The sequence below is a fragment of the Tamandua tetradactyla genome, chromosome 22 (assembly GCF_023851605.1).
Source record: "Tamandua tetradactyla isolate mTamTet1 chromosome 22, mTamTet1.pri, whole genome shotgun sequence".
NCBI lineage: Eukaryota > Metazoa > Chordata > Mammalia > Pilosa > Myrmecophagidae > Tamandua > Tamandua tetradactyla.
This window is the reverse complement of record NC_135348.1, coordinates 8,168,874-8,194,853: the sequence shown is the minus strand read 5'-3', so window position 1 is coordinate 8,194,853 and position 25,980 is coordinate 8,168,874. Positions and strand designations below refer to the sequence as shown.

Below are 25,980 nucleotides of genomic sequence, written 5' to 3'. Positions count from 1 at the left end.
TGCAAGTGAACTGCTGAATTTATAACTCATTTAAATTTAGTGACTTGTGGTTAGCGGCTCACTGAACTGGACAGCAGAGGACTAGAGCAGCCGCTTCTCAAAACCTAAATCAAGATGTCAAGGGTAAGCCCAGGAACCTGCATTTTAATTCACACCCCAGGTGATTCTTACAAGCAATCAAAATTGACAACTATTGACAACTATTTCAAGCCTGTCTGCATACTAGACATGAAGGGTGTCTTAAAAGAAAAATGATTCCTGAGCCACATCCCCAGGGATTGTTTCAATTGATATGGTATGGGTCTCGATGGCTGTATTTTAAACAAACAAGACTTCCCGCTGCCTGTAATGTGCAGCGAAGCTTGAGAGGTCTAAGCATGTAGGCGTCCAGTACCTATCAGATAAGTGTGCAGATAGAGTGGTCTGGGTTCATTTATGAAGCATTTGTAATTCCAAGACCAAAGTGTGATGTCATAAGTGATGTTAGTGACATCAGTGGTCCCAATGAATTTCCTGACCCTCCGTGGAAAAATTCAGCTTCTACCATTGCTTTTCATTGTTTTATTCACAAACAAGTACAGGTAAACCCAGCTCTGTGACACTGAAAGTAACTTGCTCAGAGTTCCCTGAATTTTAAGAGACCCTCTTAAAATGCAGAAAAGCCTTTCTGGTCTGCCACTTGATTGACAAAGGGTCTAGCGACCCCTCGTCCAAGTCACAAGTGAATTCACACCAACGCAGCAGCTGGCAGGCACTGACCTGGGGTGTTTCGCAACCTGCTGCGCTCTGGGAGACCTTTTGGATCAGGTGCTGGAGCCCTGCCCTCTCCCCGCCCAGTCTTCAGTTAATTGTCTGGGCAGAAAGCAAAACCGGGCAGGGCCAGCCCGCAGGGAGCAGGGGGTGTGCTGAGCCCGGCAGCTCTGCCTGGAGCCCGGTAAGTACAGCAGAAGCAAATGAAATCCAAGAGATTTTGCAAGGGGGTGGCTCATGATTTTTCAAAATTGTGTACATGGCTAAGAAAAATTCCAGGCTCAGAACAAACACATTCAAGCACCCTTAGTTTTGCCCAGATGCCGGCAGCGTTTGCCGGAAGACTGAGGAAATAAATGAACCTAAAATTCAAAATGAAACCTTAGATAAAGTCCAGCAAGCCGTACTGATGAGAACATAAATACTAATGAAAAGATCTCCGTAGAAGTTTAAATTAGTAGGAAAAATGTTTGCAATAATGCGGAAGTGAGATGAAACAATAAGAAGATAGGACAATTAAAAAGAACAAATCTAAAATATTAGTGGGAACTTGAATGTAAACATTAAAATAATGCTTGATTTTACTTAAAAGTAGTTTAAGGCATGCTAACAAGTTTGTTCTAAAAAACAGGGTAGTGGGAATAATATGTTAGATAGAATGATAATTTATTTTCTTTACAACAAAAACAGTTAGACTCTTTAAAGATAGTTAAGTATTGCTAATCCACTTGAATTTGTTCTTTCAGCCTGGGATGAAATCAGAAAAGGCTGAGAACTGTTTGGCGAAATGATTTGCCATTTTTGAAATTTAGGTAGTCTCCTATGCACTAAGAATGGTTCATTAAAATGGGGGAAAAATGATTTCTTAGCTAGTACCTAGTCATGTGTCTTTTTGGTCACATAATCTTCTCAGATATCTCCTGCATATTTGACTTCTGGCAGCTCTATTTTAGCAGCACTCCACTTGTTTGATTCTTGACCCTTGAGCAATAAGCCATGTGGCCACTGCAAGGCTAAACCTGTCTTTGAATCTAACAGTAACACCTTTTTTTTAAAATTGAAATAGTGTCACTGTGTCAATGTTTAAATGTCTTTTCCTCAACTACATCCCTAACGAAGGATGCTTTCTTACTAGCATTTTTTTTAGGAAAGTGAACAAATTCAAAATCATATTTTCTTTACTAAAACTTTTGACTGATTTTGTAGTTATCTCTGTTTTCAGTTAACCTGTCCCTAAAAATGCCAAATAACGTTATTTCTTAGATAGTTGTATCTTTATTATTCTCTCCAAGAACACATAAGGAACAATACATGGAAAAAATGAAAAGCCTTTAAGTTAAATATTTCTCATTATAAAGTAAAATAATAAGGGAAAGTGATTTCAGGTGTACTTTATTCATGAAGCTATCTCTATAACATTAACTACAGAAGAAGGCAAAAAGACTGTATTAGCCCAAATTCCATTCTAGAGGTTTTAGATGGCGAAATGAACAAAAGGTTAAAATGCAAAATGTGATAAAATGACTTTTTTTCTTATGGCTGGTACAACTAAACAGGTGGATTGTGTTAAGTGGCCTTTTCCAAGTGTTTTCTTATGAAAAATGGTTGAGTTTTGGGGTTTTTTGTGGTTTGGGTCCTCCTTTTCATAAAGAACCAGACCTTTTTAAAAACACCTAGCAGAGCTGTCCAATAGAACTTTCTGCCCTGATGGAAATGGTCTACAATCTGTGCTATCCAGTATATTAGCTATTGAGTGGTATGAGTACTTAAAAGGTGACGAGTGTGACTGTATATTAGCTACTGAGTGACTAGTGTGACTGAGGAACTGGATTTTTTTTTTTTTATTTTAATGACAGTTTCATTATCAGCATGTGATTAGTGGCTACACGATTGCACAATGCGGCTAGCTGACTAGTTGCATCACACTTCTGAGGGCGGATAATATTATGCAACACATCACTGCTGATTTTGTACTTCAGGAAATTCTTGAAGCATATTTCCACTCGTTCAGCTTTGCAAAGGTCAAAAAGACATAGAGATTCACAGGCTATTAACAAAAATACGCAAGGTGAGATTACTTCTAAAGAAAGGAAGTGCTTTATTTTTAGGCCATCCTGAGGATATAGCAGCAATACACACCAAATGTGCCTTTGTTATATCTGAAATATAACAAAGGCTTTTGCTTATAAGGCACTTGAAAGTCTTCTTGTAGATGCTTTTTCATTAGGTCTTTACAACAACCCATTGAAGTAAACAGAATCTAGTGCAAAAATCTTTCCATGATACCAGTCCACTTATAACAGAAGTTTCTTACAGTAAAAATTGTATCTAAATCTTGACAGAAGGTAGATTTTCAAGCTTTGAAGGCAAAGTTAACAAAATTGTAGGTTGGTAATTAAATAATATTTGTTGATTGAATAAGTGAATAAATGAGCATAGAATGCGAACATAATGTGTAATTTTATAATGGCCTACCGTTTAATCTGCAAGAAGGAATCTTAGCTTGCTTTTGAAAAAGTCAGTAAATATCATGCATAATCACAAGTTGTTCATAGGCTCACCATTTCTTAATCGTTACATTTTCATTTATTTTATTTCAGAAGCTCTTGAAAAGTACATCCAGTCTAAAGTGAACCAGCTCACTGTCAGGCAAAATGGTACCTGTAAGCAGTAATGGAACAGATCTAACCACTGGTTTCATCTCTTCTGCTATAGCTGTCATTTTGTTTGGCTCAAACTTTGTGCCACTTAAAAAATGTGATACTGGTGATGGTAATTATTTTTCCCTCTTTGTTAACCTTAAACTATTTTCTAATGTGAGGTATTGTGGGTTTTTTGGTCTTTTTTTAAATGATAGCTACAAAAATAAATTTTGTGTACCCTAGCTCCTAATGAATATATCTTAAAATAGATCTTTTGATAATGCCTCTGCCAGTTTATCTGATAGTCAGTGTTTTAGTTTCTTTGGTTGCTCAAGCAAATTCCATGCACTGCTTAAACAATTTAATGGCCCACAGTTTTGAGGCCAGGAGAAGTCCAAATCAAGACATCATCAAAGTGATGCTTTCTTCCTGACTACTGGCATTCTCAGCTGACTGCTGGTGATCCTTGGTCCGTGGCTTCTCTGTCCTAGTGGTGATGCACATGAGAGCCTCTTGTGGTCACTCCCTTCTCTCTGGTTCCATTGACCTTCAGCTCTTGCTTCCATTGACTTTCTCTCTGAATTTCATACTGCTTATGAAGGACTCCAGTGATAAGATTAAGACCCATCCTGATTGAGATAGGTCACACCTTAAATGAAGAAATCCCATCAAAAGATCCTACTTACAGGGCGGACCATGGTGGCTCAGCAGGCAGAGTTCTCACCTGCCATGCTGGAGACCCAGGTTTGATTCCCAGTGCCTGCCCATGCCCGTTGTAAGTAGGATCTTACAATGGATTCACACCCACAGGAATGGATTAAGTTTTTCTGGGGTACATCCAAACCATCACAGTTGATATAAGATAATCCTTAAGACTGCGCTTCATGGTAAAGTAAGGGGAGACTGTCAGGAAAGCTTTTTAGTTGTATCTGTTATGTTTACCTAAAGAAGGAAGTTACAGTCAATTCTACAGTAACAACACAATGTGAAAATACAAATTTCCAGTGGATAGGTTTACCAGGGAACAATATGAGCATAACACATGGTTTGTGTTTGCTTATGTGCAATTTTATTCCCAAGAAAATACTAGGTGAACAGAGGAAACCGCAGCGAGATGAATAAAGATGCATAGAACAAAAACACACATGTACACACACACCTTGAGCATTTAGCAGAGCCCTCAGTTCACTGCATGTGTTATGTGCCACACCCATCGACATCTGGAGTTATAATGAATTTCACAATAACTCACAAGCTGCAACCTTTCCAAGGCTCACATCCGCAAATGATCCTCGGGTAATTTTCAAGTTAAATTGCCATATTTATTAATTTTGTGCAAATACTACCATTTTGTTTTTGTGTATCACTGATGACATTTTGGAAGACTGTGCCCCTAGCCCCATTTTCCCCTAAGCTCTGTGTTTTTTCCGCATTATTTTGCATAGCACACTGATATTTAGGAATGCATTTTCCGTTACAACAGAACTAACTATAATGTGAATTTTAGGGAAGGAGAATCAGGAGTTATTTTTATCTAACTTCATTCCACATCAAAGCGTGGAGAAGGAATTGGAGATATGGTGAACACCTGTTGGGAAGTAACTTTCTGAAAGCAGTCGTTTATGTTAGCGCCCCAATTCCTAATGTCATGATACATAGACAATAGGATTACAAATCTTTTTCCTCAAAAACACTGTTTCTCCTCTTTTCCACTGAAATTGTGAGAGGAATAGAAACTATGGGAAACTTAACAAAAAGCATACTATGAGACTTTCAGCCCTTTCTCACTAACTATATGATCCCAGGCAAGTGCTATCAGCTCTTCTGCTTTCAGTTTCTCATTTGTAAAATGCTCAACTTGTAAATGAAGTTCCCTTTCACTATAATATTACCTTTTAGTCTCTTGGTTAAGAACCAGTTTTTCTCTCTCCTCAACTATTAGATTGGTGGGAAATAAGCAAAAATCTCCCGGTTAGAGAGTCAGCAGTGCTACACCGAGTTCTTCCAATGTTGATTATTTCTTTATCCTTTCTATCCCTTAACCCTTAATTGTACAGAAGTCTCTGTATATCACTAGGTGGTTTCAGATAACTGGCAAATGGCAACCCAGGGCATAGAAAGTAGAGTAATTCTGACTTAGAAGACTAACTCTCAGGTTTTTAATATCTGACTCACGGTAGGATAAACTCTAACCGTATGAAGTCTGCATGTGACAGTAATTATTTTTATCCCAGAGGTGGCACAATCGATCCTTAAAGGTTTTACTCACTATTGTGCTATTCTGCTGTTCTCAATGCTATTTTTGGTTGGAAGATGACACTAAATGTAGCACCAGAATGAAAATATAAACTTGATCTTGCCAGCTGCTTTCACTCTTTGATAGAAAATTCTTGATTTGTTTTATAGCCTTAGAGTCAAACAACCTGGGTTTAAATTCCAGTTCTACAAACTAGTAGCTCTTTGGACAACTTGTTTAATGTCCCTCAGAATAAGTTCCTGTATCTTTGAACTAAGGAAAGCTATGTTGCTGAGCAGCTGTAAGAATTGAATGTGCAAAATTGTACCATTTCTAAAATAAAACCTCATTGCCATTTCTATGCGTTGATTTAAGCAAATCAGTTTGAACCACTGACATCAAGTTCTTTAACTTCCAGGAATGTTTCTTCAGTGGATTCTTTGTTCTGCCATATGGTTGGTTGCCTTAATCGTCAATCTGATCTTGCATTGCCCTAAATTTTGGCCTTTTGCAATGCTCGGGGGCTGCATTTGGGCAACAGGTAATGTCTGATGTACCTTATTCTTTAATCTTTTAATACTATGATCAAAATAATTATTGTTCACAAAGGGAGAAAATGGCACAAAACAGTATTCTGAATAATCCTTAGTCACAGATCATGGAAAGTAACTATTTATTTAGTTTCTTTCAGATGCTCAATAAATGTTGTTGCATTTTTTTACTTTCTTAGTGATTTCCCTCTAAATGCCTGGTAGAAAATTATATAGTAAAAACATTTGAATTATTCTCTATCTGTCTAAGCATAACTATTATTTTCAATCCTCTGGCCTGCCTTTCTCTAGGATGTTTATCAGAAAATACTTTTTTAAATTAGGTAGTCTTTACTAATATTATTTTTAGGATTTGTCCAAAAAAGCAAGCATTGATACATTATCATCTTGAAAGCATTGGTTAGCAGAAAACATCAACAAAAATACTCCCTGCTACCTTATCAGTGCCTGAAATTACATAATTTCATGCACTTTTGTTTGACCAGTCAGGAATATTTTGCTTCCATTAATATAAATATACCCTGGGAGAACTTTCTTCTTTTAAGCAAAGAGAATTTCTAAGCATCTAGGATTTAGAGATCATTTGGTTAAAAACAAATCAACTTCAAATTTATTTATTGGATACCCACTTTATTTGAATCTCTAGGGATTAAATGACAGTAAAAGTCACAAGTTGGGGGACAGACTAAGAGTTAAACTTCTAAATTTCCAATGAAATTGAAATTTTGCCTGAATTATGCCTCAATGTAATTATGTTTATCATGTCTAATGGGAACAAAGGGACAGAGAAAGCATCCATTCATCTAGCAAATCTTTACAAGCACCAGAGTGTTTATTCTCACCCAGCAGGTTGCTTTGGGATTGAAGGGCAGGAAGGGTCTAATTTGAGAAATATCTTAGGTGTGGATGCAGTAGGTCATAACAACTGACGCGTGGAGTAGAGGGAAGGCAGCAGCAGGTGGTGATTATATAGGGTTTTTCCCTTGGTAATCAGGTGGTGGTATCATTGCCAAGAATAAGGAAAAAAGGGGAAAGAACATGTTTGAAGGGAAATTCTGAGTTTGGACATCTGGTTGGAGATCTCTTATCAGCAGTTTGAGGCAGAGCCCTAAAATTCTAGAGGAGGTCTGAACTAGAGCTATAGTGCTCAGTACATTTGCCTCTAGTTGACAGCTGAAATCATGAAATTAGGTGAAGTACTCAAAGAAGAATATATCAAGAAGAGGAATATGGTCAAGGATCTTTAAGGGGTAATTGACTCTAGAAATTATGATGAGAAAGAGTAGCCAGAAAAGGAGCTGAAGAGAGAAACAGGAGGAAGATCAGAAGGTGAAGCCATCTTGGAAACATTTGAAGAGAAGACTGAGGCCAGACTGCAGGCTGTAAAAAAAAAAAAAAAAAAAGGGGGGATCATGGATTTTGTCCTGAGTGACCTGTAAGAGCACAAGGAAATGAATGCAGGGATCCAGAAGATTTGTTAGTGAGGAAGAGCAAAATCTAGGGCTACTTTGGGCTGAGGACTTCTGCCAGTGGTTCACCATGGTTTGACTCTAAGATAATGACAATTTTAAAACTATAACTAATGTCATCATTGGTGACTCTACAAAAAATCTGAGAACAGAAAGAGATGTAAGTTAAGGATGAAGAGTATCTGAGCCTTAGTCAAACAGCTAAATCAACAGTTTCCTTTGTGGGAGTTTGCCCTAGGCCCAGTTCTTTTAGCAGTAGTAACCAGGAATTTGTTTGTTTGTTTCTTTGTTTATTTGGTTTTTGGGGGGGGGTGCATGGTCCGGAAATCAAACCCAGGTCTCCCGCATGAAAGGTGAGCATTCTACCACTGAACCACCCATGCACTCAGTAACCAGGAATTTAATGCCAAAGAAATATGGATATTTTATCTTAAAATGAGTAGCTATACTTTAAGTGTTAAATTAAATTCAAATTAAATTTGCTAAGCCTCAGTTAAAACTAATTCAATTTATCAATACATTTTCTGTATTGGAAATAATGCTTTTCTTTTGTGTGTTACATCTGCAGGAAACATTGCTGTTGTCCCAATTATCAAAACAATTGGTTTAGGCCTTGGAATCTTAATCTGGGGATCATTTAATGCATTAACTGGCTGGGCAAGCTCAAGGTAATACATGTGACACTATTTCAAACCAAAATTCCGTGTACCATACTCAATATAAGATGAGTGCTAGAGATTAGGCTTCCTGAGAGTAATAAGACATGTTTGTGACCCTCACAGAGAGTACAGCTAGTAAGACACAAAATATATGTCACCTTTAATTATTATGTGTCCTAAGTTCTAAATATGTGATCTAGACATTTACCAAGATATATAAAGGGTGATTTGTAGGGAATGAAAGTACGGAGGGAGAAAAAGAACTGATGTTTGTTTTCCCTTTCTATTGTGTGGCAATGTGTTGGATGTACTGCATGTCATTTTCATAAACATGTGAAACAAGTACTAAATTAATGATAAGAGAGTGAATGCACAAAGAACAGTTTGCTGAAGTTCACACAGCTAATAAGTCAGGATTCATATCCAAGTCTCCTAACTCCAGATCACTTGCTTTTCCCTCTAGAGCAGATTTGGCAGATTACCACCCACTGGACAAATCTGGTCTTCCAGCAGTTTTTGTACACAAAGTTTTATTGAAATTAAACCCATTCTTTTAAGTATTGTATAATTATGACTGTCTTTATATTACAATGACTAAGGGAGTACTTGCAAGAAACCATAAAGTCCATGAATCCATGAATATTTACCCTCTGGCCCTTTAAGAAAATGTTTGCAACCCTTCCTGTAGAGCTGCTATTGGACTACACCGAAGTGGAAAAGTTCCTTCATCAAGTGAATTCTATTGGACAGCACTGTGCTAGAGTACATGGCTGTCTTTAATCAGTATTAAGATTAATAATTGAGTTTGGGAAAATGAGTAAAATGACGGCACTCTTACCTTACATTTTGAACCTCCCCCTAATTCTACTCTACTTCACCCATACCTCACCCCACCAAAAAAAAAAAAAACCACAACATTACTGCAACTTTAATCACAGCAAAACAATCCTCCAATACATTCTTTTTTGTCCTTTCTCTCCCCATTCCTTATCCTATTTTTTTTACAAATTCTATTGTCTTTTTCTTCTCCTTCTTACCTCCTTTTCTCTGGCCCCTGGATGGTTCTCAGCGATTGTTGGTAATGATTGCTACATTGTCAAGGCATGGAAAGAATCTAGGGGGATGCCAGAGTAGGGATTTTTAACCACAGAGTCATATGAAAGTCTATTTCAAGTACTGTACAAGATTGTAGACAATTTACTAGCATTACTTAGCTTCTTGATTGATATTTTCCTCCTTCTTCCTTGGTCTTAGTAAGAAAGGGAAAGGGACACTTGCAGGTATTTATGTACTGACTTATTTAATCTTCATAACAATCCATTTTAAACATTGGAAACTGAGACACGGTCAAGATAAATATCTTACAAATGTCACATTAAGTGAAGGACCTATGATTTGAACCTAGTAATTTGGCCCCAAGTCCATGCCCCTAAACACAAAGATTGAGCATTTTTTCAACAATATCTAATATGATGTGACTTTCTAAATTTCCAGATTTGGCTGGTTTGGAATGGATGCACAAGAAGTATCAAAACCCCTGCTAAATTACATTGGAGCTGGCCTATCAGTGATAAGGTACACAGCCATTTTTAACTATTTAGCTATTCTTCCAAATATTTAGACTACTTTTTAAAGGTTCTGATGTGTTTTCCTTTTTTTAAAGCTGCATTTTATAAAATCTGTATAATTTTTTTCCTCAGATTTCTTCATTTACAATGACAGTTGGCTTTAGAGGACAAAAAAGTACTGATCCTAAGTCAGAAGTTTTGGCTTTAGCTCTCAAAAGTTATGAAACTCTCAGAAAATTCTGTAACTGCTTTGAGCTTGGTTTCATTTTCTGTAATGTTTGGAAGTTCATAATGCATAACTCATAAACTACAATCAAATGATATATTCAAATAATTTTTAAACTAAAAATGCTGTGCATAATGTTGTGCTGGCTTCCTAATGCCTCGCGAATAACCCTTGATTCTCTCTTATATTTATAACTCACTCACAACTACCCACCTTCCACTTCTCTGTTCCTTCACTCAATTCTTATCCCAGCACTCTAACCACTCTCTCACCTGTAAAAACATGTACTCTCTAGAGGACCTATTTCTATGTCTAGTTGTATATATCATATGAATGAGGTTGAAAATGACTTTGAATTTCTGTATGGCAATGTTTGATCAATAAAACTCTTCACAAGAATTAGGTTGCTTAAATTCAGTACCCTTTCCTCCCTGGATTGTTTGTATTCTTGTCAGTGTTTCACATAATGATTAGCACTGGCTGGAAAGATTTTAGTATTTTTTTCTATTCTTAGGGAAAGGGCAATAAATTTCCCTGCTTCTGGCAATGACAGCTTTTCCCCAGCCACATTCACAAACAATCTTTTTGTCATTGAAATGTTGCCTTAGAGAGTGGCTCCAGGCCAACTAGAGAAGAAATAACATAGATTATTCTAAAATAGCATATTCCTGACATTTTTAGCTTGAGGCAATTTTATGTATTTTGTACAATATACAGAGCTTTCCAGCTTTGAATATCTCTCTTAAAGACAATATATTTTTCCCAGTGCCTGCCCGTGCTAAATATGTATATATATATATATATAATCTGAAAACAATCAGGAAGAAAATCACATATAGCAGTGAACTAGATGTTGCATCTCTGCAGCTAGAATATGCAAATGACTACACAAGCAATGGCTTCCATCTGTTTCATGTTTTTATCATTGATTATTCATAAAAAAATTCTTAAAAACAAAAAGACAATATCTTTACACCTAAAATTGTAGAGTAGCATGCCTTAGCTTTGACCTCATGGTAATTAAAGGTCAGTTTACATAGTCTGTCAGACATTGTGTTTCTCCACATTTCTTCTTTCTTTAGAGAAAGTACATTTTCTAAAATTACAAATTAATTGTTTATGTTCTAACCAATTCTACCTATGTGGCCTTGAGAAAATTACTTATTTTCCCTAAGCTTGGTTTCTTCATCTGTAAAAGGGGAGTAATAATAATAGTACAACCTCATAAACCATCTTAATGACATTTAATAAATAGAATAAAATAGTTAAGTACTTTGTATGGTACTAGGCACATGGTTAATTATGCTCCAAATGTTTTCCCAGTTTTTATTTTAATAATCATTATTTTTATTAACAACTATTCCATTTCGATTATCGATTCCCAATGGGCATTTATTAACTGGCTCTGTGTTACACCAGTCTGTGCACCTAGGAAATCCTGAAACTTGATTTGGGGTTTGATCTATGTCAGATTTAAAATAGCTTTTGGTATCAGAAGTGGGGTACAGCTATAAGAAATATCTAAAAAGGTGGAAATGGCTTGGGAATTCAATAGTGGATAGAGACTGGAAAACTTGAGGGACTTGAAGGAAAGAGCTCAAATTTTGTTGATAAGACTGTTAGTAGAGATATGGTCATTAAAGGCACTTCTAGTAAAGGCTCAGAAAAAGTGAAAAGAGCTGCAGAGAAATTTTCTATCTTCTTAGACAGTACATATATCTTCACAAACAGGATGTTGATAAAAATATCGATGTTAAAGATGCTTCCAGTGAGACTTTAGAAGGAAATGTTGAAGGTGTCTTAGAAACTGGAAAAATGGTGATCTTTCTTATAAAGTGGCAGATGGAAGGCAGTATTGTGTCTTCCTCATGGTTCTTCAGAGAAACAGAAACAACAAGATATTTATTTACACACACACACATGCACATATATGAGATTTATTTTAAGAATTGGCTCACACAATCGTGGGGATTGGCATGGGATTGGCATCTGAGCTCTGTAGAATAGGCCATAAGCTGGAAACTTCAATGAAGGTGTATTCCCCAGAGAAGCTGGCTGGATGAAGAAGAGGCAGAAATTCCACTTTGTAACTTCTAAAGTCCTCAGTTCTCACTTTAAGACCTATAACGGATTGGATGAGGAGATGCCCCTCACCGCTGGAAAGCAATCTCCTATATTGTTTGTAAATGTAATCAGCCATAGATGCAATTAACTGACTAAATCCACCTACAAATTATTCTCACAGTAATTATCAGGCCAGTACTGCTTGGCCAAACAACTGGACTTCATAACCTAGTCAAGTTGACACGAAACTATCACAGCTTGTAAGTAATGGACTTGGATATTTAGCTGAGAAGATTTTCAAGCAAACTGTGAAAGATGTGGCCTGATTTTTCCTACTGCTTATAGTAAAATGCAAAAAGAAAGAGATAGATTGAGGACTGAATTCTTAAACACTAATAAACCAGCACTGGATGATTTGAAAATTCTCAGAGCATCCAGATATCATTCTCTGAGACAAGGGCCAAAAGTGGCCCTAAAAGCACTCTTGCTGAGTTTTGGGGAGGTAAGTCCACAGAGAATGGGGCTTCATGGGACCATAGGGTATTACTGAACAACCATTTGCTAAGGAGATTAGACATATGATTTATGGGTCCAGTCAACCATCTCAAAGGAAGTCAAGATGGTTGATATAATTATCCAGAAAAAAAAAACAAAAGGAAGATCCTTTTGTTTGATGACTTGACCCTCTTGAACTACATGGAAAATCAACAAGATTTTTAAGAATTTTATATGAGCAGAAGTGCTGCCAGCCTGAATGTAAAGGGATGGAGAAGAAGGATGACTTCAAGTACAGAACCATGGATGTAAAGATAACTTGTTTTCTAGATTTCAGAGGTCCACAGATGGAGACCTTTGCTCTTGAATGGACCAGACCCACAATGGTTTTTTTAATGAGATTTTTTACTTAGAGTTGCTACTGAATTGGCTTAAGGTTTTTGGGATATTGGGGAGGGGTATTTTGCAAGTGGGAAAAACATGTCCTTTGGGCTCCACTGGGCAGATTATGGTAGATTGAATCATACCCCCACTCCCAAAGACATATTCAAGTCCTAACCACTTAGCTTAATTTGCTAGGCTGCCAGGATAAATACCATACAGTGGGTTGGTTTGAATAATAACCATTTATTAGCTAATGGTTTCAGAAGCTAGGCATCCAAAATCACAGTGTCAGCATGGCCATGTTTTCTCCCCAAAGTTTGTAGCATTCTGGTCCTAGTTTCTATAATCCCTGGGGTTCTTTGGCTTGTATCTCTCCTCTTTGTACTTTATCTTTTGGTTTCCAAGACTTCCGGTTCACACTCTTCCCTGTGGCTTTCTCTGACTCTGGCTTCTTCTCTTTATAAAGCCTCCAGTAATATGGGATTGAGACCTACAGTATTATTATTAACTAATAGTAACATCATCAGGAGTCTTAGTTAGGACGGGCAATGGTGGTGCAGTGGCAGAGTTCTCGCCTGCCATGCCAGAGACCCAGATTCAATTCCCCGTGCCTGCCCACGCAAAAAAAAACAAAGTCCTATTTACAAATGGGTTGAAACTCACAGGTACAGGATTAAGATTAAGAACATGCCTTTTGTTGGGATACCTAAAGGTGGGAGTAATGTGACATCAATGGACAATATCTGGTACACCCTCGTAAACATTCGCTTTAATGAAATCCTGGAAGTCAGAGCTCATAAAAAGGCAGGTTTTCTTTTCAATTAAATAGAAAAAGTATTTTGAATTATCCCCCAGAGTTTGTTTGCCATTCTTTTCTTTTCTTCCTTAACTTACATTCCCTGGGGAACTGTATGTAGTCCCATGGTTTCAGCTATTATTTTATTTTGTTAGGAAACCCAAATTCTTGTTTCTAGGCATTCTCTTTCTGGAGAGTCATAGTCCTATTATCTAACCACAAATTAGGCTAGACGTTGGCACATGGATGCCCACTGGCACCTTCTAAATATTTCTCAAGTTCTTCTTTTCCTCAGTCCCTTACTCCTACCCACCTGTTTAAGATTATAAAAATCTCACATTGAATTTTCCTGGTTCCATTCTTTGCTTTTGCCACTGCAGTTTGCTCATATCTGCTATCAAATCAGCTCATCTCACTCTTCTGTTTAAAAGCCTTTGAAACTCCCTATTAAATTCAGAATTAATCTTTCTTCTTAATCTCACATGTCCTTTGCAGTGTATAGTTCCAACCTTTCTTTCTAGTACATCTTTCACACTGTCTACCTGTGTTGTGCAGTCATTGACACAAGATTGTTTGTCACAAAATAATCCAGATATTTCCCTCGGCCTGAAAGGCCCTTTCCTCAGCCCTTTAGCCATTCTTTAATGTAAAAATGGGCTTTTCCTTCCTATGTAATGTTTTCTTAATTTCTCTCCTCCTGGTCAGAATGAATTTCCCCATACCTGTTGTGGAACTGAGATTCCTTATTTATGGACGGAAATCCTGTTTTTTTTCCTTCATTGCCATATTTTGTGGGGCTGGGAAAGAACAGATTATTCCGACATAAAGTCCTATACGCAAGAGGTACTTTTGAATTCAAGACATAGGGTTGAAGAAGCATAGTCAGCCTCTGAAATCCTAACTTTCCAGTGGCTTTTAAAGAAAGCTGGTCCTCAGCACTAAGAGTCACTCCAATATCCTAACCCTTGTTTGGAAGCCTTTTTCAAGAAGGATGTTAGGTTCAATGGTAACTAGTGGTCTTTGAGGTTATAGAGCATTGAGATTTAGGAGTTTTTGAGGTGACGAGATGGGTTGTTCAGGGTTTAAATACAGATAAAAGATTATCTCTTGTGAAAAAAAGGGCTTCCTATTATCAAAATTTTCAAGTTCTACTTTGATTTAATCATATTCCGATATATATTTCAGTTTCCTTCTATAATTATTTTTCTAAGTGTTTTTATCATGAAAGGGTGCTGAATTTTGTCAAATGCCTTTTCTGCATCAATTCCTTTGTTCTGTTAATGTAATGTATTACATTAATTGACTTTCTTATGTTGAACCAACCTCGCATAGTAAAGATTGATCTCACTTTATCATGGTACATAATTCTTTTAATATGCTGTTGGATTGGTTTGCTAGTATTTTCTGGCAGAGTTTTGCATCTACCTTCTAAGAGTTATTGGTGTATAATTTTCTTTTCTTGTGGTATCTCTTTCTGGTTTTGGTATGAGAGTAATGTTGGCCTCGTAGAATGAATTAGGGAATGTTTCCTACTCTTCACTCTTCAATTTTTTGGAAACCTTGAGCAGAATTGCAGCTGTCTTTTGCAGTGTTTGGTAGAATTCTTCAATGAAGCCATCTGGTTTTTGGCTTTTCTTTGTTGGGAGGTTTCTTTTTACTGATTTGATCCCTTTACTAGCAATTGGTTTGTTGAAACCTATTTCTTTTTGAGTAGGTAGGTTTTTGTTTCTAAGAATTTTTCCATTTCATCTAGGTTATAAAATTTATTGGTGTACTGTTGCTCACAATATCTTCTTATAGTCTTTTTATTCCAGCAAGGCTGATAGTGATACCCCCCTTTTCATTTCTGATTTTCATTATTTGTATCCTCTCTTTTTTTCCTTTGTCAGTCTCGATAAAGTTTTGTTGATTTTTTTTTTTTTTGGTCTTATACTTCCTTTTGGTCTCTTGACTAGATGTCCTACCCATTATTGATAGTGGTGTATTAAAGTCTCCTACTTTTAATGCAGAACTATCATTTTCTCCCTATATATCTGTCAGTATTTGCTTCATATACTTTGGGGCTTTGATGTTAGGTGCATATATATTTATGACTGTTACATCTTTCTGTTGAATTGTCTCCTTTAGCAGTACGTAATGACCATCTTTGTCCCTCATCACTGGTTTTGACTTGAAGCTTACTTTATCCATTATTAGTATAGCCACCCCAGCTCTCTTTTAGTTACTACTTCCATGGCATATTTTTTCCATCCTTTCACCCTCAACCTACTTGTATCTTTGAATTTAAGGTGAGTCTTTTGAAGACAGCATATAGTTGGGTCATAACAAATGAGCAAACAAGCAAAACAAACAAATGGCTGCCCTCAGAACTGGGAACCCAATGATCCAAATTTACTAATCAAAAGCCATAATCAGTGATCAGCTGTGCCCTCCCATGTTTTGGGGGAAGAGGATTTTTATATCTCTTTCTGCCAACAGCCATTAGCCAGGGACTCCACAGTGGCCTACTGCAAGAGTGGGGGCATGGGCACCAATAGCCATTGCATGGAAAGAGCACTTTACTATTATTAGCTGTAATTTATCAGCCTCTTCCTCTGATCTTCCCTGGATGTTGTACAATGTTCTTCTGGCTCCTGGAGTTTTAAAATCCTTGTTTCAGACAGTTCCTGCCTGTTTAATAGTTGTTTTGGTGGAAGCACTGCATTCTGGAGCTCACTTTCCACAATCTTCAGTGTTTCAGTTTGCTAAAGCTGCCAAAATGCAGTATACCAGAAATGGATTGGATTTTCCAATGGGGATTTATTAACTTACAATTTACAATTCCTATGTCATGAAAATGTCCAACTGAAGGCATCAGTAGGATGATACCTGGACTCTGAAGGCAGTCTGCCAGAATCTGGGGCACCTCTGTCACATGAGAAGGCGCATGGCCACTCTGTGCTGGTCCTTCTCTTCTGGGTTTCATTGCTTTCAGCTTTTGGCTTCAGTGGCTTCCTCTCTGTTTCCTGTGGGTCATCTCTTAGTTTCTCCACTCCTTTTCTGGTGCGCTTCTCTTAATTTTATCTCTTAGCTTCTCTGTGGCTTAATAAGGGATTCCAGAGGTAGAATTAAGACCCTATGTGAATGAGCTGGGTCACATCTCAATTGAAATAACCTAATCAAAAGATCTCACCCACAATAGGTAGGTCTGTACCCACAGGAATAGATTTTAAAATGTGGCCTTTTCTGGGGTACATAACAGCTTCAAACTACTACATTCAAGGTGGATAATTCAAGTTTTTAAAGTAAGCAAGATGCTGAATTAGAAAATTTTGAATTACTATACAAAATATATATAAAATATATATATAAAAAGTAGCATACCATATACACTATTCTGCATCTAGCTAGTTATCTGATATATGTGTTTTGAACTTCTTATATTTGTTTTAACTTTTGAACCACGAAAATGTACTCAAAAGTATTAAAAAGGAAATAAGTAAAAATTAGACCAAAGTTTTTAGTTTTTTAATTAATATGTAATACATTTTATTATTTAAATATATCCATATTTGCATGGATCAAAAGTCAGTAGTCAGTATAACATCTGTCTCAAAGATACTGGACAAGGAGAGACAATGAGAGAGATGTTAAGGGGGAAAAAAGAGGCAATGGACTTAGATGTATATGTTTTACTCTTAAAATATGTCCTGGAGATTTTTCTATCTCACAGCATAGAGTGCATCTTCACTCATTTTGTTCAGCTATGTAGTATTTCATTGTGTGGATATATGGATCATTTCATCTGAGTGTAGCTATACCTGTGTTAGAGCATTAGGTGAGGATGTTTAGGCCAAGAGTGGACACGTCTGTGGTTTCAGTACATAGACCCCCTCCCTGAGGGTTGTACTAGTTTACACTCACATCAGCAGTGTATGAGAGTATTTGCCAACTGAGGATGTCATTAAATTTTTGGATGTTTGTCCATATAATAGGTGAGAAATACCATTTCCATGCAATTCTCATTTATATTTCTCTTACTTTGTGATTCCAGGGTTAAGCGTGAATAAAGAGAAAGAGGATGCCATTGACCAAAACAAAGAAATCAGGAGACAGATCTAATTTGGGGGGAAAGCTTAAGAGTTTAACCTTAAACCTGTTGCAGTTAAAGAGAATGAGAGACAACAAAGAGGAGGCAGTTCTGGAAAAATGGCTGGATCACTGAAGGGGGAAGATTGGAAATAATTATATCAATAGACTTGATTGTTTAAACTGTTTTCTCTTGAAAATCAGGCAGCTCTATTACAAACCAGGAATGTAATAAATATTTCTAAAGTGTATTTTTTTTACAGTGCTTTCATATTTTTGTTCATCAAGAGTGAAATACCAAGTAACACATGTTCCCTGGATACCACACCATTAATCACAGAGCATGTGAGTATGGTATATGACAGCATGAGAGACAATTTGATTTGAAGCAGAAATTAAGATAAAAGGAAAAAGCATAGATTTGAAACAGTGATAAGGTGTTTGCTTTCTTTTATCAAGGTTATATAAAATATCTCAGCATATTTATTATACCTAGGTCTAGGTAGCAATCAATATTTCCATCATAACACTTCTCAGCAAGCACAGTTCTACTTAATTTTATTAATGGTAGATCTCTGCTAGAAGATGTATACACAACCTCATATTTTGGAATGGTTAAAGATGTATACAATAGGGGACTAGAGAATACTTCAGAGGAATTTGAGAGTGACTTAAGAAAAGGGAAGGAAGGAGGTTTTCAAGTATGCCCAGTGGGAACAATGGATGAGGGGAAGCCAACGAAGGCTAAGTTATGTGAGAGTAGGAATCTGCTTCTTCCCTTCGTTTTCTGACTTCTCTTTCCTGCCATATCCTGTTGCCCTCTGAAGTAAAGATAGGGAATATATAAGGAGTCACTGTTTAACTTGGTATAATCTAAATTAGTCTCTAATAGCAAGTCTGGGTAAATGGGGACAACCTTTAAAAGAGACCATGCACAGCAAGATGCCAGTGGCTATGTATATACAAAGATTTCAGGGACCATCTCTGTTGCCATAAACCCAGACTCTAGCCTTTCCTATTTCAAGTATTTCCTCCATCTGCCATGGACCCAATACTCTCCAGCTGTCCTCTGGATCCAACGTCTCATATTCCTGTTGAGGGGCGCTTCCTGGGAAATTGCTGCTGCTTCTCCTTAATTCAAAATTAATATTTTATTCCCCATCCTTTCTTTCCTTATTTAAAACTCTTATCAACTAAGGTAACTGAAGTAGTAGTTGAGTTGACAGTAACATTGAATAACAATTACTTTAAGTATAATAGAGAAGAGGTTTATTAACTCATAGACATTGCTAGGCAGTGCAATGCTTCAGAGAGTTAGAGGGGTTGGGACTAGGAGAACACTTCAGGTGTTCCTTGCCTCCTTTAGGGATTCAAACAAATTCAGATTCTAACCAACCACCCCTTAAAAAAAGGGACAAGAAAATAAAATATACCTAGTTGGTAAAAGCTATAGAGCAGGTTGTTCTAGTTTGCTAGCTGCCAGAATGCAATATACCGGAAACAGAATGGCTTTTAAAAAGGAGAATTTAATAAGTTGCAAGTTAACAGTTTGTAGGTTGTGGAAATGTCCCAATTAAAGCAAGTCTATAGAAATGTCCAATCTAAGGCATCCAGGGAAAGATACCTTGCTTCAAGGAGGCCGATGAAGTTCAAGGTTTCTCTCTCGGCTGGAAAGGCATGTGGTCAGCACAGTTACAGTTTCTCTCTCTCATCTGGAAGGGCACATGGTGAGCACAGCATCATCTGCTAGCTTCCTCTCCTGGCTTCCTGTTTCATGAAGCTCCCGGGAGGCATTTCCCTTCATCATCTCCGAAGCTCTGGCTGTTGGACTCTGTGCTTCATGGTGCTGCAGCATTCTCTGCTCTGTCTGAATCTCTTACTTTCTCCAAAATGTTTCCTCTTTTACAGGATTACCATAAACTAATCATGACCCACCTGAATGGGTGGAGACACACCTCCACCTAATCCAATTTAACAACCACTCTTGATTAAATCACATCTCCGGGGGGATGATCTAATTACAGTTTCAAACATACAATGCTGAATAGGGATTAGAAGAAACGGCTGCCTTTACAAAATGGGATTAGGATTAAAACATGGCTTTTCTAGGGGACACACATCATCTCAAACCAGCACACAGGTTAACTGCTTTAAATTCTTTTAGTCAAGTGAAAGAATATAAGCAAACTAAGTTTAAAGACAAATAAATGCATGTTTTCTTAGCATCCAGCTATATTTCATGATCTCCTCATTGTCAAAGAATGAATTATTGCCAAATAAATCTTGACTTGGCCCTTTACAAAAGTTCATAAATCTAATTTCTTATCTCTAGCCAAAACAACAGTGAATATAAACATCAAGAAAACTTCAGCTAAGAGGCACAGATGATTGCATTTAAATAGAAATAGTATTAACTTGCTTGTAATTTTTCCTAGCTAAAAATATGCTTAATCTGGAAACATGATTGTAAGCATTTTATTAGCTAATTCAGTATGAAAAATTCTACTTTTATCTTAGGTATTCCATATTAGGAAAATCTCAGTATTCCTTGCTGTAACTTATTTACAGAATATGTGCTTATGCAAATAAAACACACAAATTAATAACTTTTGATGATTTTGATAGTTGACTCAAAAAGGCCATATATAAACTGTGAAAAGCTTAAATGGAAAACTAGACAGCTGCCAAACCATTCTAAGTAGAAGAACCAAATTAGAAACTGCGGGACTGAGATACTTACAGAATGAGAATGTGGAATGTAATGTGTTCATATTTTAAAACATATTTGAGAGAGAAGAGCAAAACACCGGAAATCTTTTTCTCACCAGTGTGATTATAACTGAATGTTGTTTTTGTTTGTTTTGTTTTGTCCCACTGTTTTCAACAGGCAATCAACCATACTCAAGATAACTGTCATGATTATTCCTGGGTGGATAAACTCTCTACAGTGCAACACCGCATAGTGTAAGGAGAGAGTATTTCTCTGCTGTATTATTCGGTTTCATATTTTGGTTAAAGCAAGGACTACTAGAGTGAAGTGATATTCATCTAAATTCAAGGAAAAAAATGGCAACACAAGCTTTGACATTTTTAGCTCCATAAAGTTTTCTTTGTCCCCAGCTGAATATTTAGATATGGAAGCACCTGAATTTGGGCACAGCAGTCACATTGAAGTACCAAGCCACTGTAGTGTCTCCAGCCAGTAAGTAGCTGTCAGAAAAAACTTAAATTTGGAGGACTTTTGTGCCTACAGTAAAATGCTAATACAGGACCAAGATGTCTCAACAGTCACAATGGAATCTAGGCAGCACACTTCTCCAAAACTGCTGTGCCCATGATGCCTTGCCTACACCAGAACTCCCTCCACTTTTGTGTTGGACAATTTTATATTCCTCAGACATTCATTGCCAAATGTAGTGGAATATTCTTTATCTATGTAGGTCCTGCCTCCAGTGTCTCCATGAGGACTGGAAGAATTAAACTCAACAACAGTCTCTATATTTTATGCTTGAGTTTTAATTTTTCCATTGGTAAAGGCATATGAATATATGTACTAGCATATAGCTTGCATTGTACAATTAATGGTTGTTTGGACTTTATATGGTGACACTTTCTTTTGCCTCAAAAATATAATGCTTTTCCTTTAACATATGTTCACCATATTTATGGTGGGGAAGAGGCTGTGCCTGATGCATGGTAAGTGCTCAATAAATATTTGAAAGTATTAGTGAATGAATGAGCAAACAAGCTTTGGAAGAAATAAATGTTTCAGATTTTGTGGGTGATACCTCAGAAAGATAGATGTCTCAAACAAAATATTTTATTCCAAAAGTGTCTCTTCCATTAAGGGAATATTTATTAAGGAAAATATCTGTGGTTTTCACATAATTAGCTAGGCCTGGTCTATTTTACTGGTCTGCGTGTATGATGTCCAGACTTTACAAGGACAAAGGGATTTCCAGTGGGAACAGAGTGCATTGCTAAAGTAGCTCCGTGAGTTCCTTCTCTCTTGTATTCCTTAAAGCATTAGTAAATAGATTTAGTGAATTTGTTTTTAATCTTGAAAGGAGCAGCTTTGGCTAAAACAGTTTCATGTCATTGTCCTTCGTATTAAGTTGAAAGGACGGTTGCCAAACATTAACTATCTCCAACCAAAATCATTGGATACTCTTCCCACAAGCATGAAAAGCCTAAGTCAAGGGGTCCACATGGCTCCAATGCTGAAAATAAAACATTTTCTTTCTTTAAAAAGGGATGTGTGGGTGGGCCACGGTGGCTCAGCAGGCAGAGTTCTCGTCTGCCATGACGGAGACCCGGGTTCAGCTCCCGGTGCCTGCCCATGCAAAAAAAAGGAATGTTTACCTGAAGTATCCAGATTCATTTGATTCAGCACTTCCTTTTGGGTTTTTTTTTTTTTTGAATGGGCAGGCACCGGGAATCGAACCCAGGTCACTGGCATAGCAGGTGAGAACTCTGCCACTGAGCCACCGTGGCCCACCCAGTACTCTCTTTTGACCCAGTTAACTAAGGCATAAGTAAGTCTGAGGGTCTCAATGGTTATTTTGAATAGAAGCATATCTAGTACTTGGTCCACCCTAGCTGCACTAGAGATTATAGGGTGTTTAAAGAGAAGCAAAAGGCATAATATCAAATACCTCATTTAATTAGAGAACTAAATTTACGTAGTTTATATAATGATAGCAATATTCTTATCTAGGTAATGGCAGCATATAATGATAATTCACTATAATTTCTGCAAATAATGTACTTCCAAAATTAAATTACAGAAAGCAGTAATCCCAATGCCACTTTGATACTGCAGTCAAGTTCATTGACTTCTGACAATCATAAAGCTTCAGGTAGACAAGAACATACGTGCATAATTGTACAGGGTTTACATGCTTTAATTATTACTCCATTTGTTTGTATGTCAGAAATACTGTTGTAGGTAATGATTATTGATTTATTTCTTTTTTAGGGGCTGTAGTCTTGCAGTGATATCTGGAATACTTTATGGATCCACATTTGTGCCAATCATTTATATCAAGGACCACAGTAAAAGAAATGATAGTATATATGCAGGGGCAAGTCAATATGGTGAGAGCAAAAAAATTCTTTTATTTCACTTTATAGATAAACTCATTAATATGGGTATTTTTACTTAAGGATATAAAAAGAACTGTGGTAATAATAAATATTGGTAAGTAGATTTTATCTTACTTTGTCAGAGTAAATACTGAAGAAGAAAAATAGTAAAGGACTGTTTTAGTATGTTCATGTGGTCTTTAAATACAAATATAATCAGCTCTAGTCAAGAGTCATTTTAGCTACATGGATCTTAACACATGGTATCAGGTTTTCCTGTGATATCTGGAGATTATTTTCCAGCTAGATGACCTCTGGGAAAATATGTATTATTCTCCTCTTTTAAAAAAAAAAGTAATATTTTAAAATCAAATAAATGTTCCTAAAGGTCAAAGTATGGCCTATTTGGTTTGAAGATATTATATTTCAGTAGTGTACTGAAAGCTCCATATAAGGTTTCCTGATTTCCTTAGTTTCCAGTGACAAACTTAATCTCTCAGGCAGAAAATCAACCCTGTGCAATAACCTTACACAGGTTTAAAAAGGGCTAAAAGGGCAGACCACGGTGGCTCAGCAGGCAGAGTGCTCACCTGCCATGCCAGAGGACCCGGGTTCAATTCCTGGTGACTGCCCATGTAAAAAAATTAAGAAAAACAACAAAAAAGGGGGGATAAAAGCGTACTTACTTTGGGGGCCCTATAATTATTGGAACATAAAGCAGTAATTATTCAAACATGGAGCTTACACTCAAGAAATAATAAAAGAATGAGATCACATATAATAAAGTGATAAATTGGATGATGTCAAAAATTAATGTGATCTAGGTTCAGATAAGGGTGAGAAGTTTTGTGGGCAAAAGTTATTAGGGATAAGCTGATTAAGAAGTGTGATTTGAACTTGATTTTAAAAGACTGAATAGGTACTATAGTTTTATTCCTCCTTTTAATATTCAGGCCAATGTATAATACTTTATTGACTTCTGTCTTTTATGATAATGTTAAGAGGTTAAATAAATATTTTTCCATATTTTATTCCTCTAATTTTAAAAGGCAAAATTTATAAAAATAAAAATAGAATAGGGTAAATTAAGAGAGAAGTAAAAACAGTGGTGATGAAATCAAACAGAACCAAAAATGATTCTAAATATTTTGTTCCATTCTTGTACACTTGCCAGTGTAAGACATGAATCTGGCTGTAAGATTTCTTGAAGCCAGCTCACCAGGGAGCTCATTCAGTGAACACAAGATAAAAACAACCAGTTGTTAAGAAGTTCAGTTATTCTTGGTACTGAGACATAATAATCAATGCCCTCAACAATGTCTTTATATAATAGGACAATGCATTCTTAAGGATGTTTCTTATGACAACTCTAAATGTAGTCAGGTAGTAAAATACTTTGGTTTATTCAAGATAATTATAGGAAGACATTATTTTTATTTCATTTATTTAACAAACATGTATTTTATGTGCTCTGTGCCACGTAGCTTTCTAAGCGCTTTGCAAACAAGGCCAGTTAACCTTCATAAACCTTACTAGCTATAAAAATTATATTTAAAAAGCAGAACCTTATTAGCTGGATGCTATTATTATCCTCACTTTATAATTCAGAAAACTGAGACATAGATTAGGTAACTTGTCCAAATCCCAAAGTTAGTGAGGAATTGCTTCCAGGTGACTGTGCTCTTAATCTCTCTGCTAGTCTGGCTTTTTGTGGTGGTCCATAGACAGAAATATTGTTTTCATATGATCCAGAAACAGGTTTAAGATTCTGGAAGGGCGGACAAACCTTTGTCCTTCAAGATTTCCTCCCTAAACACGGCCACTCATTTTTATCAAAACTTTAGATAAGAGAAACATTGAATGCAATATCTTCTACCCAACCACAACCTGGAATGTGCCCATCTCTGGCAAGAGTACAATCTGTAACACACAGTAGTATTGGGTCTTTGCATAAATTGTGCCATTATCGTGTATGACTAACTCTCCCATGTAATTAGGTTTATAGTCAACAGTTGAATAAAACCTTCTTTGTAATAACTTCCTTAATATTCTTCTGTTTGACCATCGTCTGCAACAGATAAGCTCCTCTCCAAATTGATCAATAGACCGTTAGCACCCAAATTTTTTTCACACATACACACCATCTACCTGGGGATTTTCTACAACTGATGGAGTCATTAGTAAAATTAGGTCTAAATTCCTATTTTTAAAAAGCAAGTATTAACACCATATTCATATTATGTTCATTGTTTCTTTAGCTTGCTCATAAAACCAACCTTTCAGGTTTGATTATGCTAACTAATTTATTACTTAATTATGCTTATATAAGTTAATTAAAATTCTATGTAAACAACATGTAGAAGGGTAGAATGATTAAATCTAATGAATGGTTCCTTTACATTGAGACTAATGTTTGTAGTTGTTTATTTTCAGAAATCTAAATATATTTGAAAAAACTAGCATGATATATTTGAGGGTTTTGTAAATCTGTATTTTCAGATTTAGACTATGTTTTTGCACACTTCAGTGGCATCTTTCTTACAAGTACAGTCTACTTTCTGGCCTACTGTGTAGCCATGAGAAATAGCCCTAAACTATATCCTGAAGCCATCTTACCAGGTAAGGATATTTACTATGATAACTTCTTACTCGGTAAAAATATCATTCTCTACTCATTTAGCTTGGATAATTATTTTCTGGAAACCAAACCGTCCTCTGTATGTCTGTGTGTATATGTTTTTATGGCTTTCTTAATTGTCTTGGCCTAGTTCACTACCTGATATTAAGTATTTTAAAACCATGAAACTGGATATGCAATTCAGTCATTATTACAGAACCTAAAACTTAATGAATATCAGATCTTTTCATATGACAAGTTGACCATCAACTTATATTGACCATTGATATTTACTATTTCATTTTTAACTGAAGTGTCCAAGAATCAGAGTCCTGTGACTCTATTAAAAAAATATATCAACAAATAGGAT

The 25,980-nt window shown here is 36.5% G+C and overlaps 1 protein-coding gene across 6 annotated transcripts in view; it reads left to right on the top strand.

Annotated features, from left to right (window-relative positions):
- The first annotated feature begins 486 nt into the window (after positions 1-486).
- TMEM144 (transmembrane protein 144) overlaps positions 487-25,980 on the top strand; it is a 42,579-nt gene continuing 17,085 nt past the window's right edge. For 3 of the 6 annotated variants that reach the window (XR_013167459.1, XM_077139684.1, XM_077139682.1), the window contains exons 1-9: positions 497-934; positions 3,351-3,522; positions 6,047-6,169; positions 8,217-8,316; positions 9,802-9,882; positions 18,172-18,253; positions 20,796-20,872; positions 22,887-23,005; positions 25,493-25,612. Coding sequence is in view for 5 of the 6 variants with exons in the window: in XM_077139684.1 (XP_076995799.1) it covers positions 3,405-3,522; positions 6,047-6,169; positions 8,217-8,316; positions 9,802-9,882; positions 18,172-18,253; positions 20,796-20,872; positions 22,887-23,005; positions 25,493-25,612 (820 nt within the window). In the remaining variant the exon portion in view is untranslated. Of the gene's footprint in view, positions 935-3,350; positions 3,523-4,557; positions 4,689-6,046; positions 6,170-8,216; positions 8,317-9,801; positions 9,883-18,171; positions 18,254-20,795; positions 20,873-22,886; positions 23,006-25,492; positions 25,613-25,980 lie in introns of those variants that run through there. The other 3 variants (XM_077139683.1, XM_077139685.1, XM_077139686.1) reach the window with 3 other exon arrangements.